The sequence below is a fragment of the Phyllostomus hastatus genome, unplaced genomic scaffold, assembly GCF_019186645.2.
Source record: "Phyllostomus hastatus isolate PE091 unplaced genomic scaffold, TTU_PhHast_1.1 phas_scaffold_1674, whole genome shotgun sequence".
Taxonomy (NCBI): domain Eukaryota; kingdom Metazoa; phylum Chordata; class Mammalia; order Chiroptera; family Phyllostomidae; genus Phyllostomus; species Phyllostomus hastatus.
In genome coordinates, this window is record NW_025334011.1 from 23,666,493 (window position 1) to 23,682,409 (window position 15,917).

General features: G+C 39.9%; 1 protein-coding gene across 3 annotated transcripts in view; it reads right to left on the reverse strand.

Moving 5' to 3' along the window:
* The window catches only part of DCLRE1C (DNA cross-link repair 1C), a 37,480-nt gene that overhangs the window by 12,336 nt on the left and 9,227 nt on the right, over positions 1–15,917 (reverse strand). For 2 of the 3 annotated variants that reach the window (XM_045857719.1, XM_045857721.1), the window contains 10 exons: positions 14,798–14,857; positions 12,558–12,613; positions 11,899–12,000; positions 11,455–11,527; positions 11,160–11,300; positions 7,825–7,926; positions 5,450–5,586; positions 4,661–4,715; positions 775–863; positions 13–107 (listed from right to left, as the gene is read on the reverse strand). In XM_045857719.1, the coding sequence (XP_045713675.1) occupies positions 13–107; positions 775–863; positions 4,661–4,715; positions 5,450–5,586; positions 7,825–7,926; positions 11,160–11,300; positions 11,455–11,527; positions 11,899–12,000; positions 12,558–12,613; positions 14,798–14,857 (910 nt within the window). The remainder of the gene's footprint in view (positions 1–12; positions 108–774; positions 864–4,660; positions 4,716–5,449; positions 5,587–7,824; positions 7,927–11,159; positions 11,301–11,454; positions 11,528–11,898; positions 12,001–12,557; positions 12,614–14,797; positions 14,858–15,917) is intronic. The other variant, XM_045857720.1, reaches the window with a different exon arrangement.

Sequence of the window (15,917 nt, forward strand, 5' to 3'; positions counted from 1 at the left end):
GGTAATCCTTACCAGAGTCTAGGTGAATTGTTCTAGCTCTCTTCAGTTTTCCAAGTGGTTTATACTTTGGCTCAGTGCTTTGGGAAGAACGGCATAAAGGCTTTAAGCTGAAATGAGTATGAATATTTTATTGCTAGGAAAGCTGCTGGAATGTAAGCATCATTTATAGATTATAAAAACTTTACCACAGGGGAAATCATAACTGCTTTTAAAAGCTGAAGAGTATTATTCAATAATTTAAAATCACTTCAATATAATAAAGTGCTGATACAACCTGGAGGGTATCTAATTGTAGGATCACGAGGGAAAGTAAAACTCGTACCTGCTCTTGAACTGCAAAATAGCAAGTCCCTATTCTTAAAAACTTAATACAGTGACACCTTCTGGCCTACAGGGAATACAATATAGCTAGTTGTTTTCCCTTCCCTGTTTAATGATGTTTACTTATCTCTTGCAAGAATCTCACAAATTTGATCACTTCCTTCTAGAGGCTGGAAACTAAGACCCAGTACGATAAACTATAAAAGGGCACAGAAATAAGATTTGAGGGTGCCCTGCCCTTTTTCGAGGCCCTTATTGCTAACTGCTTTCTTATGCCAGATTCCCAGAAGCCATTAAGATTACATAATAACATGCCTACTTGAAGAAAGCCATTATGCTCTCAACCTGACACACATCCACAGCCCCATCCACTTAAAGTTCTTGCCCCTGTTCTCAGGCCCAATACCATTCCCAGATCCATCCCACTCAATAACACAAGTACCAACAACTTACATTTCTATAACTTTATCCATAGTTGTGCCCAATGGAATGACATTTGGATATGCATTCACAGGACAGATGTAGCTCAAGAAATCTTTAATCTAGAAGAAAGGAAATAAAAGGGATCAATCATCTCAGTGAAAAATCTGGGTACAAGAAGCAAGTAATGAAGGCCAGGGAAAAGTGGCAGGAAAATCATGGCTGTGTTCTCAATGTTTGCTGCATGTGGGGTTCACCTGGGGACACTCAGCCTCACCCCAGAGATCCTTTTAATGCTAAGCTGCAGTAGGGGCTGGAACTCTTGTATTCTCCAGGTGGTCTGTTCCACAATAAGGACTGAGAATCACTGGTTAACGGGATTCAAAAATTCTGTACTTCTTCATAAGACCTTAGTGTCCTCATCAAAAAAGGACAGTCATATTTAACACACCCCCTTCATGTATGTTAGATTTAGTTGAGTACTTAATACACACAAGAAAACAAGGTCTTAGAAGTACACTTCTTTCCACCTACATAATTGTTGGCAATACCTTTGCCTTATGTTGCACCTTTGAGGTTGCTTGATTTTTTGTAATAGTTTATTCTAACCCCAACAAGGACAGTTGCCTGAAAAACTTCATGAATACCTTGATTTTGCTGCAAAGCTCAGAAAGCTAAAGAGAGGAACTCTGTCACTAGTCCACAAAACACCTCTACAGACCAGTCAGTCTTTAACTTACTCATCTTGGTGAGCTTGTGCTCTCAGGCAAGTTACCTAGAGCCTTTAAGTCTTTGACTCTTCATCTAAAAGTGTAAATGAACAAATGCGTGTAAACTGCTTAGCCCAGGACTGGGTCTGGTCAACTATTTAGTAAAATTATCTATTGCAAAGCTGATGATGACAGCACAAAGATTTTTATTCCCTTCTTCAAATGAGGATATTGAAGCATAAAGTAGTTATTAGTACCTGACTTTCTCAAGTAAAGGGCCATATCAAAGGAGGTTAACCCAGGAATTACCAATAACTTCACTTTACAATAAAATGGCTACCTTAAAATGGGAAAAGACAGGAAGATCCATTCTTCACATATTTTTCATAAACAATTTCCTTTATATTTACAGAGCAGACATGCAAATAGAAACCATTATTTATGTGCCTACAACCTGTATGATTTTGCATAATCAGTCCAAAGTTGAGGCTGGTAGAAATTGGAAGCTTTTTGAAGGAAACAAGGATTTAAAAAGTAAGGCTAAGCCTGTACCATAACTGAGTCACTTACTCTACTCAGCGATGAAGTGGCCACAGGAGACAGGAAACACCCAGTAGAAGGGCACCCTCTCTCTCACTTGTACAGCTTGATGGCCTTTTGCCAGATGCCTGCCTTACAACAGTTCATTAACAGTCAGTTTTCGCTACTCACAATAGTCACGTTCTGCATAAAGTCACTGTGAACACTGAACCAGCACACACGGAACCACTTCTGGGGTTAATGCAGGGGTAGGTTCCTGTAAATCTCTGCTCAGTGTTTTTGTTAACCGATCAATAGCATCACCTTGTTTTAGTGTGATTTTGCTGTAAAAATACAGCAAATTTAATGTATATATTGCTTATTTAATGTATATATTGTTTATACAGCTTATTTAATGTATATATTGTTGGCTCATTAACATTGAACTAATGGCCAACAGCAGCACTGTAACTCATGCCGGCACGAAGCTTATCAAACATTTTCTCCATAAGGCACACGCCAGCAGTCCTGCATTAGGAACACCAGACAGCACTTCAGCACTATGCTCAGGGGCTGCTTCAAACAGTGAAATCAAAAGAGGCAGACTAAATAGACTGCAAAAAGGACAGTTGTTCACACTCTTGAGAGCTGAAGCAAGAAGGCACAATGCCAGCTTGTCAACCTGAGGTGGGAACGTGCACATTGGGTGGCCCACGTTTTCCCCACTCCGCTGTGCATGTCTGCAGTGACCACAAAGCACTGCTTATATTGATTTGCGACTTACAAAGAAATTTTCCTGAGGAGGCAGTTTGTAAGTAAGGAATCCGTAAATACAGAAGATCAACTGTATTTAGAAAAAACTGAAAGGAAATATTTATATCTATTTATATTTTTAAATACAGTTCATGTTCTACATATAGGATACAGGCAAATTAATTAACCAACGTTCAGAAAAGCCCGTCTCTCAGCAATACCGGGAAAGAAGATGACTACGCAGAGCTCAGAGTGATCCTACCCTGTGCGTGCTCACTGGCTCTGATGTACGGAGGATGGGAGAGAAGTAGGTCTGCTTCATCTCTACTTGAGTCTCAGGGAAATATATCCTTAACGGGAGGTGATTTCATAAAGTCCCGTGAAGGCTTATGCTTCCCAACTTGGCTACTAACTATACTGAGGAAGAGAAATAAGACAGGAGTAGATTTGATTGAAAAAGGAAGGCCTACCCTTTCCCCAGATTAGATGCCTTCCCTGTGGCTGAGACAGAGAGAATATTCTGTCAATCAAGAGGAAGGGCCCCTGATGCGGAGCCAGATGCCACACCAAGGACAACACCAGGAAGGGGCTTTGACAACAATCTAAGATTCAGGAGAAACTGGTGAAGAAAACAGATAAATTATAGCTCCAAAATGAATTATTTCCAAGCTACTCTCAGATAACCTGTTTGCACATGAAAGTTAAGGTCGGTTATTTAATAGAGATGTCATGGTGATATTTAGAGAATATGATGAAGAATCGTTTACGTGAGCCCTGGCTGGCGTAGCTCAGTGGATTGAGCACGGGCTGCGAACCAAAGTGTCGCAGGTTCGATTCCCAGCCAGGGTACATGCCTGGGTTGCAGGCCATAACCCCCAGCAACCGCACATTGATGTTTCTCTCTCTCTCTATCTCCCTCCCTTCCCTCTAAAAATAAATAAATAAGATCTTTAAAAAAAAAGAAATAAACTTAAGTAACCGAAATGAGTAATAAAAAAAAAGCTTAGTGTTTAAAAAAAAAAAATCGTTTACGTTATTATGGCTGACTTGATAAGGATACCGCTACTTGGAGTTCTGGAAGAATCTACCTGTTCAAATAATTAACACGTCTGTGGCTCACTGCTCCACTGCTGTAGCCATGTATCCCAAATACAAAAATAACAGTTGTCAGAGAAATGGGTTTTTAAGTGCAGAAATGGCAAAACTAAAATTATGTATGTCTTAAAGTGTCATCAAAAGTCTGCTTTTATATTGCTTTTTCTCCAGTATGAGAAATTACTGAATCTCTGGACTTGTTAGTTCCTAGCATTTACTTTGGAAATGCAGGAGTATTTTGCAAATAAATTACATATATCAAATTCCCATTTTGGCAGGTCAGTTTCCTACATAAAAAGTACCATAACTGAACCATTTTAACTCCTCTTAAAACTGGATAATTCTAGTATACTACGTCCTTAAGGACAAGGTCCTATAGTGCAGTCATTTTGTTCTTCCCCAATGCTGGATACACAGGACTATTTTTTAAGTGGCTTAAATACAAACAAATTTTGGAGGAGGCCAAGAATCTGGACATATAAGGTTGTTTTACCTGTAGTACTCCTTCAAATAATATTTATGATTCTTTTATGATAAGTGAACAATACAACCGAAGTGAGAAAGTTAAATTAATTCAGGAAGCAAGATGGGAAGAAAACCTTAATCATAAATACACCCTTCAATGTTTGGGCTGAAAACAGGTAATAATAGCAATTTCCTTTGGACTTAGTAACATAGCTCATCCACTGAGATGTTTTCCCTGCAATTTCTTTAGGAAAAGCCACAACAAATCTTCAGCAGTAGGAAAAGAGATGCCGCTGGAAGTCAAGGAGACTGGCACTCAGCCGCGAAGGCTGCGGAACAGTCAGCAACAGGGCCCTGTGTGTATGAGATCCTCTTACCTCACTGTAGGAGGAATGGAAAGAAAAACAAGCTCTGTATGAACTCTCTCCGGTCCTAAAGGGAAATGAAAACACAAAATTAAAAGGTCACTTTTCAAAACTAAGCTGAGTTCTAAATTTTGAGCCTTTCCATTTAGGCTATTCCAGTAAAAATTCCCTACATTCATGAATTTCTTCCTGGAACATGAGGGAACTCTTTCCATAAATATAAATATCTGTAGACATTCCAAAGAGCCAACATTAAGGAAATGTTCCCCTAAAATAATGATCATTATGCTACACCTCTACTTCAGTAAGGGCTCTATTCCCTTCCACATCAATCCATAACCCCCTGCCAAGCAAGACTCAGTCTCCAGCCATCTTACCCACCCAACTAGATAGGCCTCAGGAAGTACTGACTGATGGAACTAGCCCTGAGATAGGTTTGGAAGCAGCTTGTCTTCAGTTTAAATAGACTTTAAATGTCAAAAGTTATTTTCCACAGTTATAATATATCCTCTTCTTGGGCTTAGGCTAGATTGCATTTAAACTACCCAAAAGATCACCGATTCGATTCCCAGTTAGGACACATGCCTGGGTTGCAAGCTGGGTTCCCAGTTGGGGGTGTGCAAGAGGCAAATGATTGATATCTCTCACATATCGGTGTTTCCCTCCCTCTCTCTTCCTCCCTTCCCCTGTCTCTAAAAAGAAAAAAACAAACTCAAATAAACTAAACTAAACTAAACTAAATCAGATCATCTATCTCAAAGCAGGGTTTCCCTGAGAAAACCTGTGACATTGCTTTCTTACCTCACAATTACATTCGTTTTTCTGGTTCTTTCTCCAAACCACATTGTGGATGGCTTAATGCTGATTGTGTGGAGTGGAATCCTATTTCTGGAAGTAATTCCACAGGGTAACCTATTCCACTGAAAATATTCCTCTGCCTAAAAAAAGAGATTTAAACATATAGTGAAGCAGTTTAACATTTTCAACAAATATATGTGTAGGCAGGATCTCAGTAACAAAAGAAGTAAATATATTTTCAGACATGAAATGGAGACATGAGGAAATAATCAGATAATTTCAAAGTGAGAAACTAACTACAAAACAACTGGACCAGACTCTCCAAAAATATCAACGTGATGGAAGAAAAGCAAAAACTGGAGATGGGATCTACGTGAAAAGGGACTAAAGAGGACTGGGTGGATGCAACACATGATTCGTCATTAAATCCCCTCCACAAACTACAGAGGACACTAATGGGACAACCGAGGAAAACCGAATACGGGCTATATTATACCCAACAGTATTATATCCGTGTTAAATTTCCTGAGTGTGGGAATCATATTGTAGTTATACAGGAGAAGGTCCTTTCTCCAGTGATACATGTGAGGGTTTAGGGTGAAGTGCCACAAAGTCTGTGACTGAGTCGCAAATGTGTTGGAGGTGGACCTGGGGGAGCTAGTTACACGGAGACAGAGGGGCAAGAGCGCAAATGTGGCAAAGTGTTAACTAACTAGGGGATCCAGTCTCATAATTTTACTGTTTTTAAAATTTTCAAAATAAAGTTGGAGAAAAGTGTTTCTAGAAGGTTGAAAAACAATGGGACTGTTTTCCCAAAGACACGTTTAGATCAGGATCCTTCAAAACCACATGCACTCCGCTAAGGTCACATGTCATCCGGGCCTTTGCTGCTCTTTCCTCCACTCAGTGGTGTTAAGGCGACGTGACTTAAGAAATCTCTTAAGCCATTGGAACTAGTGGCTCAAGCTATGAGGGAAATGACAGGAGTAGCAGTTACAAATTACGCTACTTTGTGGGATGTGAGAAAACTTAGAGCAAAAAAAAAAAAAGGCCAATTGTGAGATTTATGGGATGTAGGGGAAACCAAAGACTACAAGTCCAACAGAAAAAGGACAGTTTCATTTTGTATCTACATCATTTTTGTCCATCCACGAATTCACTGGCTGTGTGTGTGTATGTGTATACACACAAACGAAAGGATGAAATAGATTCATGAATGGAAATTATAATATGCAGCTTACTGATCTTCAAAGTAATTTCTTACCTTGTAGCTCCCCTCCAGTGGTACTCCATGCTGTGGATAAGAATTCTTTTTTTTTTTTAATTATGCTTTATTTTAGGGTTGAGCAACTTTACATTAGGTTTTTAGCCAGTGAAACCAATATTACTACCATGGTAATTATCTAAATGATTAAAGGCAGTGTTTACTAAAATTAAAAGTACTCAGCATTTGAATGCTAAGAAACTTTAAATCTAGAGGAAAATTATGATCATGCATACTAGTACATTTGAAGATCACTACTTAGTGTTATAGAATTATTCCATAAATTAAAAATTTTTTAAATGTGAAAGGCAAATTCAAAACTTAATACCTGGGATTTGATAACAGAAGGTCATTTAATAAGAAGGAGTTCTATGAAGGCATTAAAACAACGATTATAGCCCTGGCTGGTGTGGCTCAGTGGATTGAGTGCCGGCCTGTGAACCAAAGGGATGCCGGTTCGAATCCTGGTCAGGGCACATGCTTGGGTTCAAGGCTGGGTCCCAGTAGGGGGCGTGCAAGAGGCAACCACACATTGATGTTTCTCTCTCTTTCTCCTTCCCTTCCCTTCTCTCTAAAAATAAATAACTAAAATCTTAAAAAAATTATTACGAGTTGCAAAGATATGAGAAACATTCACTTGAAATCAGACCAGCAAAACATTTAACTATTTCAAAATTTAAAGCAAAATTATATATAGATACTTATCTCAAATGAAAAGAAAATAGTTTCCAAATGCATACGTATCATGAGTCTCAAAAATAGCAATGGATTGTGAATATTTTCTCAAATTATGAGTTCTAATATTTTACTAATTTCACTACAGATAAATTATTAATTACATAATGCATTAGGTAAACATGTATCAAATGAGTATGAATACTTTATTAAAAAATCATAAGTAGTTGTATCTACTTACTAATTATGAAGTTTATGGTCATGTAATCAACAATGTACAGTTGCATGGCCTTGGGCTAATAACATAAGATCTCAGCCTCAGTTTTTAACTTTGTAAATTGAAGAGCCTAGAAAATGGAATTTCTGAGGTTCTTTCTGGACCTGAAAATCTGTTTCTCATGGATCCCACACACAGTGCAGAAAGTGACTGACTTGGTACCTTTGGGTGGCGACATGCATGGATCTGAGTGCTGCGGTCTGTGGTGAGATGATGAAGAATGTCAGGCATGTTTCGAAACATGTCTAGCTTATCCACATGAACCTAAGGAAAATTACAGGTAAAAAATTATTTTAATTGTACTCAAGAGTAATTACTCAAGAGTAATTATACAGGGGTAAATCATCCAGTTAGGGAGCTAACTCTTCTTTCTTGAAACCTAGTTTTTAGCATTTTAGTGCACATTAGTATTCTGTCAGGATATCAAAAGGCAAAGGGCAAAGATCATATTCCTATCAGTCATGTTACTGCCTACGATTGGTGGTAAGAAAGAAATCCAGAGACTCAGTTGGTAGATTGCACTGGATCATGCTAGTACTGTCTTTCAGTCCATTAAGTCATTCAATTAGCCCTGGTTGGTGTAGCTCAGTGGATTGAGCACCAGACTGCAAACCAAAGCATCGCTGGTTTGATTCCCAGTCAGGGCGTGTGCCTGGGTTGTGGGCCAGGTCCCCAGAAGGGGGCACTGAAGAGGCAACAACACATCGATGTTTTTCTCCCTCTCTTTCTCCCTCCCTTCCCCTCTCTAAAAATAAACAAAATCTTTAAAAAATGTTTAAAAAGTCATTCAATTAATATCTACTGTACACCTATATATCAAACTTTAGTCTAAATATTGGGTATGCAGCAGTGAATGCAGCAGACAAGAGCAATCAAGAATCACTCATGAGCACACTCGTGAACACACACACAACATGCCACCAGAGGGCAGATGGCAGGGGGAAGAGAGCTGGACGAGGAAGCGGAGACCCGTCCTCCCTTACCACACTCCTCTTTACTAGGGGGAAAGGGGGAGTGCAGATGCAAGTAAACAAATAAACACATAAATAAAAATTAAAACCTTGGTCACCTTTAGAATTTTAAGGCTAATGCAGTTTGAAGAATAAAACTAATGTGTCAGTTTTACCTAAAGCTTCTCTTCTAGTTACTTCAAAGTAAATAACATGTACATACAGTAAGTCCTTACTTAATGTCATCGGCAGGTTCTTGGAACTGCTCAGAATGACACATAGCAAAACCAATTTTATCACAGACTACTTGATACAAGCAAAACTGAAGTTCCTAGTCCTGACCAGGTAGCTCCGTTGGTTAGAGCCTGGCCCCAATACTCCAAGGTTGCAGGTTCAATCCCCAGTCAGGGCACATACAAGAATCAACCAATGAATGCATAAATAAGTGAAACCACAAATTGATGTCTGTCTCTCTGTTTGTCTGTCTGTCTCTCTCTCTCTCCCCCCACTCCCCAAATCAATGAATAAAAAATAAAAAAGAGTTAAATTCCTAGGGCAGGGGTGTCAAACTCATTTTCACAGGGGGCCACGTCAGTCTCTCAGTTGCCTTCAAAGGGCTGAACGTAATTTCAACTCCTTAACAGTTAAGGAGTAGTTACATTTACACAGTCCTAAAATTATTTCAGCCCTTTGAAGGCAACTGTGAGGCTGATGTGGCCCTCTGGTGAAAATGAGTTTGACACCCCCGCCCTAGGGCATCTCACAGGTGTTCTAATGAAATGACGTTCAGTGAAACGTTATTCAAGGACCTGCTGTACCTAATATGAGAACTATGAAATGGCACTAAAAAAAGTATTCTCACTTTGAACCAAAGAGATTAGAATAATGTCAAATTGCTGTGGCAATTAATACCAAGACAGGTATAAAAAGAATCTCAGCATAATCACTTACTTAGCCTGTGGCCTGTTCTACTCACTATCTGTTTATTAAGGACTAAGAAGTAACATTGAATTTGCTTTTCTGGCCTCTCTAAGGCGATTTTTAAAAGGGGTAAATTCTGAGATGTATAGAGGCAATAAGGAAACTCCTCATGAAAATAAGAAGGCTGAAAAAGTGGCCATAGATCATGGTTGAGGTCCCTTAATCAAAAACCTCAGTCTCCCTTTTTAAATTCCTGATCTGAGATTGTGTCTATCCCCTAAGTGAGATTAAGAGAGGGCTCCCTGCAGGGTGACTGAGTCACCCCCCAAGACCTGCTCCCCGGCATCCCCAGCCCCTCCTTAGCACGAGGTTGCTCCCGCCAGGGCCTGTAGAGCAGAAGCTTCCAGTCTGCTCAGTTTCACACACCACTAAAATTTGCAAAACAAATCTGGGACTGGGATATAGTCATTACCTCTATCTTCTGCCAAGAGAGGACATGAGGGAAAAAATGGTGGAGAGTATTGCAGATAACTGTGTGTGTGTATGTGTGTGTGTGTGTGTGTGTGTGTGCGCGCACACACTCGCGCACACACAACCTATTATCATTGTGATTTTAATTTAAAAGGCCATTTTAACACCAAAATCTCAGAATGAAAGCAAATTCTTCCTAAAATGGAGAACTGGCAACTTCATGCCAATATATTTGGACAGGATTTAAGGAAGAAAGGAATTAAAGAAGGACCTAGGAAGTAAAGATTTATAAGGGCAGGGAGGGAGGGAAGAATTTTTCAATTTCAAATGCAAAAAAAATACTAGATCATTTTGTTGTACTAAATTATATTGTATATACTCCTTAACTTGTACAAGTTTGTTAGCTAGGGGAGCTATATTAAAAGATAGGAAATGAGGTAGGATTCCAATGTCCAGCTAGTCCCAGCACTTTGTTTTGCTCAACACTGTTACCAAAACCCATCCTGTCTCCCCGGACAAGAGCAGAAGCCCCAGGCCCCCGTGGGCGCAGCAGACAGGGGCTCCCTGCTCAGCAGACACGCTCACACACACTGGGCTCTGCTGCTCCGGGTCCTGAGAGCCCAGCACGGAGCCATCTGCAAGGGACAGGAAAGCTCCGTCTAGCTGGGTCAGACACAGATCCATAAAGGCTCAGTGCTCTAAGACAAGGTTTTTGAGACATTCTGACCATGATCCACAGTAAGAAATATGTTTTCCCTGGCTACCCAGGACACACACACATACATGTCTGATTCCGCCATAAATTTTCACAAAACAATAATTACTCTGCAAGTAATACACTCAAGTATTCTCTAGCTCAAACTTATTTTCAATGCTGATCATAATCACTCAATTTATTTCATGTTTTTTTGAAAAAACACCTCCTCTAGGGGACATTTCACCAAAGGGCCACTGTCAGGTCCTCCCATGAGGATGGAATGAACAAAGCTGACATGCTACTTCAGAGGGGCTGCCAAGCTGTACCCCGCCCCCCACCCTACACACTTGGATAGGTTGTTTGCACCTTTATTGCTTTCAGGTTTGAGGGGAGGGGGAGGAAAGGTGAAGTGGGGAGGATGGAAGGGAGCAGCAGAAAAGAAAGAGCCGCCACCATACCTGGAGTCCAAATTCTTCACTAAGGTTGGTGAACAGATACTCATACCCGTAAGCTGCTTTGCAGTTCAGCCACACCACGTGGTACGGGCTCCGGGTGATCCAGCTCCGAACCAGCTCCACCACTCCACTCAGACACTCTCCCTGGCGGGGTTTTAAAGGCACTTAACGCTCCCATTCCTAGCACTCACAGGTAGTAATGCAATGGGAGCATTTGTGATCGGATTTGGTATCTCGGACTTTCTACTAGAAATATGCCATGCCCGGGTTCTCACCCAACTTTTCCAGAGAGACTTACCCGACTAGGAATTTGATGAAATTTTGGATCGCAGAAAGTAGTATCTAAGTACACACTTTGGATGTCTTTCACTCTGGGGGAAAAAACAGTTGGTGTTATTCTAATGTGAAATAAAATATGTAGAAAGTTTACAAACTCTCAGTTATTTTACATAATATTTCATTCCATTTGGAGTTTTTTTGTTAAAACAACTTCATTAGGAAATGATTTCTATACAATAAAATACATATATTTTGCATGTATGGTCCAGTGAACTCTGACAAATACATGTAACTATTACCTCAATCAATACCCTGTTTCAAGAAGAAAAATTAGTTTACTGTTACAAATATTACAATCAAGGTTGATTTCTAAGAGAAGTAAGGCTTGTATTCAGGGAAAGCTGAGCAACAACACTCTCTAAACGATGCGGTCTTGCACTCAGAGTCACACAAAGCTCTGCACCTGCCCCCATAGTGCAGAAGCTCCATCCGGGCAGCTTCTCCTTTGGCCAGTCTGAAGTCTCCCGTGTATAAGACAGTTCCCTGGTCGCCCTGAAATAGAAACCTGTGAAGAACACATATATCAGTGACTTCTCAGTCTCATACGAAACCCTAATAAGCAAATATATACTAATGCCATAGTGAGTGTGTCCTGCCAAACGCAGCTGCTATGACCCAGTGTTAATGGAATTTCAGTAGCTCTAAACCACACCAGGCATTCAGCCGCCACCTCTTCCCTGGGGAGGCGGGGTGGGGGGGGATGGCACAACGGAGATGCCAGAGTTTGTGACAGATGTCCCCTGAAATAGGTTAGCACGCTTGACTATGTATTGAGATCGTTCCTGCTTGTGGAGAGAAGAATCTATGTGACAGGAAAATGCAAAGCCAATGGGGGAACAGCTACTGAAGACTTCCATGATGAGAAATCCACATTTCAAACCTGATCTTCACTTCAACACCCCCCCGACAAGTCCAATTTGGAAATAAAGATTACAGAACATGCCAAAAAAAAATCAAATTTCCCTATTCATATTATTTTCTAGACCCTAAAAATGTAATATTTCTACAAATATTATACATATCTAGACATGACAAAATGGCAAAATAGATGAGCCCCCTTACATAACTGATCCTGGGCAATGACCAGCTGGTAAGAGAGTCACAACAATCTCTTCCTTCTAAAAAGAAAATAAAGAAAAAATAATAAGTTATCATTAGGACCCAGCTACACAAAGTCGTCTTTAATAAAACATATTAGAGTACTTCTCAGGAATGTGCCTTTTCTCATTTCCTCTCTCTCCAAACCCTGGAAACAAGTGGAATTCTTGCCCACAAAACAAACAGTTAAATGCCGAGTTACGACATGACACAGCAATTCCACGCGGACACATGCACACAAGAGAAACGAGCACCTAGAGACACCTACACGGCAAAGTTCACAGAAGCATTACTCGTACCAGCCAAGGGAAGAAACAGCCCAAATGTCTATTAAGTGGTTAATGAATCAACAAAATGTGATCTCTCCATACAATGGAATATTATTTGGTCATAAAAAAAATAAAATACTGATATACACTAAAACATGGATAAACCTTGAAAACATTTTAGGTAAACTGAAAGAAGTCAGTCACAAAAGTGCACATCTGCATGATTCCGTTTCTATGAAATTTCCAGGATAAGCAAACCTATAGAGACTTCAAGGAAAGTGGTAGTTGCCAGGGGCTGGGGGGAGGGAGAAAGAGGGTAACTGCTAATGGATACAGTTTCATTCTGAATGATGAAAATATTCTAAAATTGATTGTGGTGATGGATATACAACTCTGTAAATATACTAAAAGTCATTAAACTGTACACCTTAAAAGGGGTGAATTATATGGTGGTATGTGAATATCTCAATAAAGCTGTGCATGTGTGTGTGTGTGTGTGTGTGTGTGTGTGAAAGGCATGATGTAGTCTGGCCCCAAGTCACCATACTGCACCCTGTCCTGTTGGGGCTGAGCCTGACGGGCAATAATGCCTCTCAGCCCTCAGGACAGGGGTAGGGTTACGGGGTGCAGGGCGCAGAGCTCTGGACACACTAGCTCCTTCCATAAGCTGAACATTCATTCCAAAGCCCCCTTTAAAACAGGGTATCCCACTGGTTGGAGCTTGAGACACAACACACAAAGTCACAGAGCACAAGAAGAAACATAAAGAACCACAGTGGGACAGCAAGACTGTTCAGTGACAGCTGCCTGCTGTCTGGGGCCCAATTTTGAGAAAGCCTCCCACCAACACAGGCTGCAAGACAGAAAGGCAATGAGAGTAAGACTCAAAACAAGTTAGCAAACAGAGTCCAGGATGGCAGTGAGAAAGGTTCAGGCCATCCCTTTTCAGCCCCTCCTGAACTGGCCATGCAGTCCTCCCTCAGGACAATAATTTGATGAGGAGCACTTTGAAGGCCTATGTTCTCCAAAGAGGAAATGGGGAAAGTCAGCCCCTGACTGTCCGATCACAGCCTCACAGCAAAGGACACCCTCAGAGTTCACCCCGTCAACAAAGCAGGTTATAATCGGACTGGGGAATAAATATTCACTAGATTCGCAAAAAACAGGAAAATACCTCCTAGCTGTAGATATAATCTGAGGCAATAAATAAATAAAAGGTAGTCCACAGTCCTACTATTATTATAACAATATACCCACAACACAAAAACACCTGCTTCTAAATTTTTTAAATTGATTTTAGAGAGGGGAAGGAAGAGAGGGAAGGAAGAACAGAAGAAGAGAAGGAGAGAGACAGACAGACAAAGAGAGAGATCAATTTGTTATTCCACTTAGCTATGCATAAATTGGTCAATTCTGGTAAGGGCCCTGACTGGGGATCAAACCCACAACCTAGGCGTATCGGGACAAGGCTCTAACCAACTGCACTACCTGGCGAGGGCAACTTGCTTTTAAATTTAAAGACAACATATTGGATCCACTTGGACAGGGTCTGTTTCTTGAATAAAAAAAAAAAACTTCAGAAAAAAAAAGCACAATGTACATAAATTTCCTGCAAAAAGATTAAGGACTATTTTATATCCTGAACATTATAATAAGCTTATTGAATGTGACAGTGACATCATGAACTATCAACAACTGGCATCCCCATCACCAGCATGTCATACTAAACAGGAGCCATTCTGACAGAAGTCATAGCCAAGCCCTTGGAGGAAGCAAATAAATATGTTACACATGGTGTTTTTCCCCGAAAACTCACTCAATTCCAGTAATTTTCATTTATGGTTAAATGAGCATTCAAAATCAAGGATAAAGATAAATAATCATTTTAGCAATAAATAATAATTTTCAAAAGCATGAAATTTAATATTTAGTTACCTCGCCCGATGCTTCGTCAACTAAAGATATCTGGGTAGGAGTTTCAATTTCAATTGATATCTATTAAAATAAAATAAGAGGTCATGTGTACATCATAGTAGATACTGTCACAGTTTTTCATGGCTTTACAGGTCTTTGCCATCTCAAACACAGAAAGGGGGCTACGAGAAGTTACAGGCTCTCTGTCTATCAATTCCTAATTTCACTACAATAAATGTTTTAAACAGCTTGAAAACATGATGAAGCTAAAATAATACCTTTCTCAAGGCTCATGTGACAAAGTATATTAACTGCCTTATAAACTGATATCTACAGCAATTCTATTTCGACAAATTCAATCTTCCTCTCTTCACTTTCCCACCCCTTTGAACTTGAGTCTGTGTAAAACATGTAGTCCTGTGTTCTGTGTGTTTAGGTTTTGTGCTACAGAGCAGTCTGGATCCGTCTGTGACAAGTTGGCCTGATTCACTAACTTGAGCTGCTGCAGAGTGCTCCGAGGTAGACGGGCACATTTATTAGCATAGCAGCTAACATGGAGGGGCACTCCATAAGTAGATGATGAATGAATGAATGAATTAATTAACATAGTTTTTCATCTTTTATGTTCACACATGAAATGGCCTTTTCCTCCTGTGTACTATTATTAACTATTTTGCCGGCAGGTTTTATCTTTTTATTATCTCCTACAATAATTCTTCTAGTGTAGGGATTATTTGTTCTCTGACATTTGGCAAAATGCACCTATAAAACCATCAGGGCCTGGGGCTTTATTGAAGAAGAGATCATTAAAAATTGTTTTAGGCTTCTATCCCTTTTCCTCCTCCCTGTCCCCTCTCCACCTCCCTCCTTCTTGGCTTCCTTCTCCCACCCCCTTGATTCTGCCCTCCCTGCCCCTTACAAATAAATAAATAAATAAATAAATAAATAGTTTTAATTTCTTGGATAGTTACTGATTTAATCAAGTTTTCCATTTTTCTTGCCTCAATTTTATATTTTCCCACTTTTCCGGATATTTATCTACTTTGTCTAGATTATCAAATACACTACCATAGTAATTGTCAAAAATGCTTTGCTGTTAATAATAATTATTTTCCTTTTGTCATTCTGTACTTTTACATGA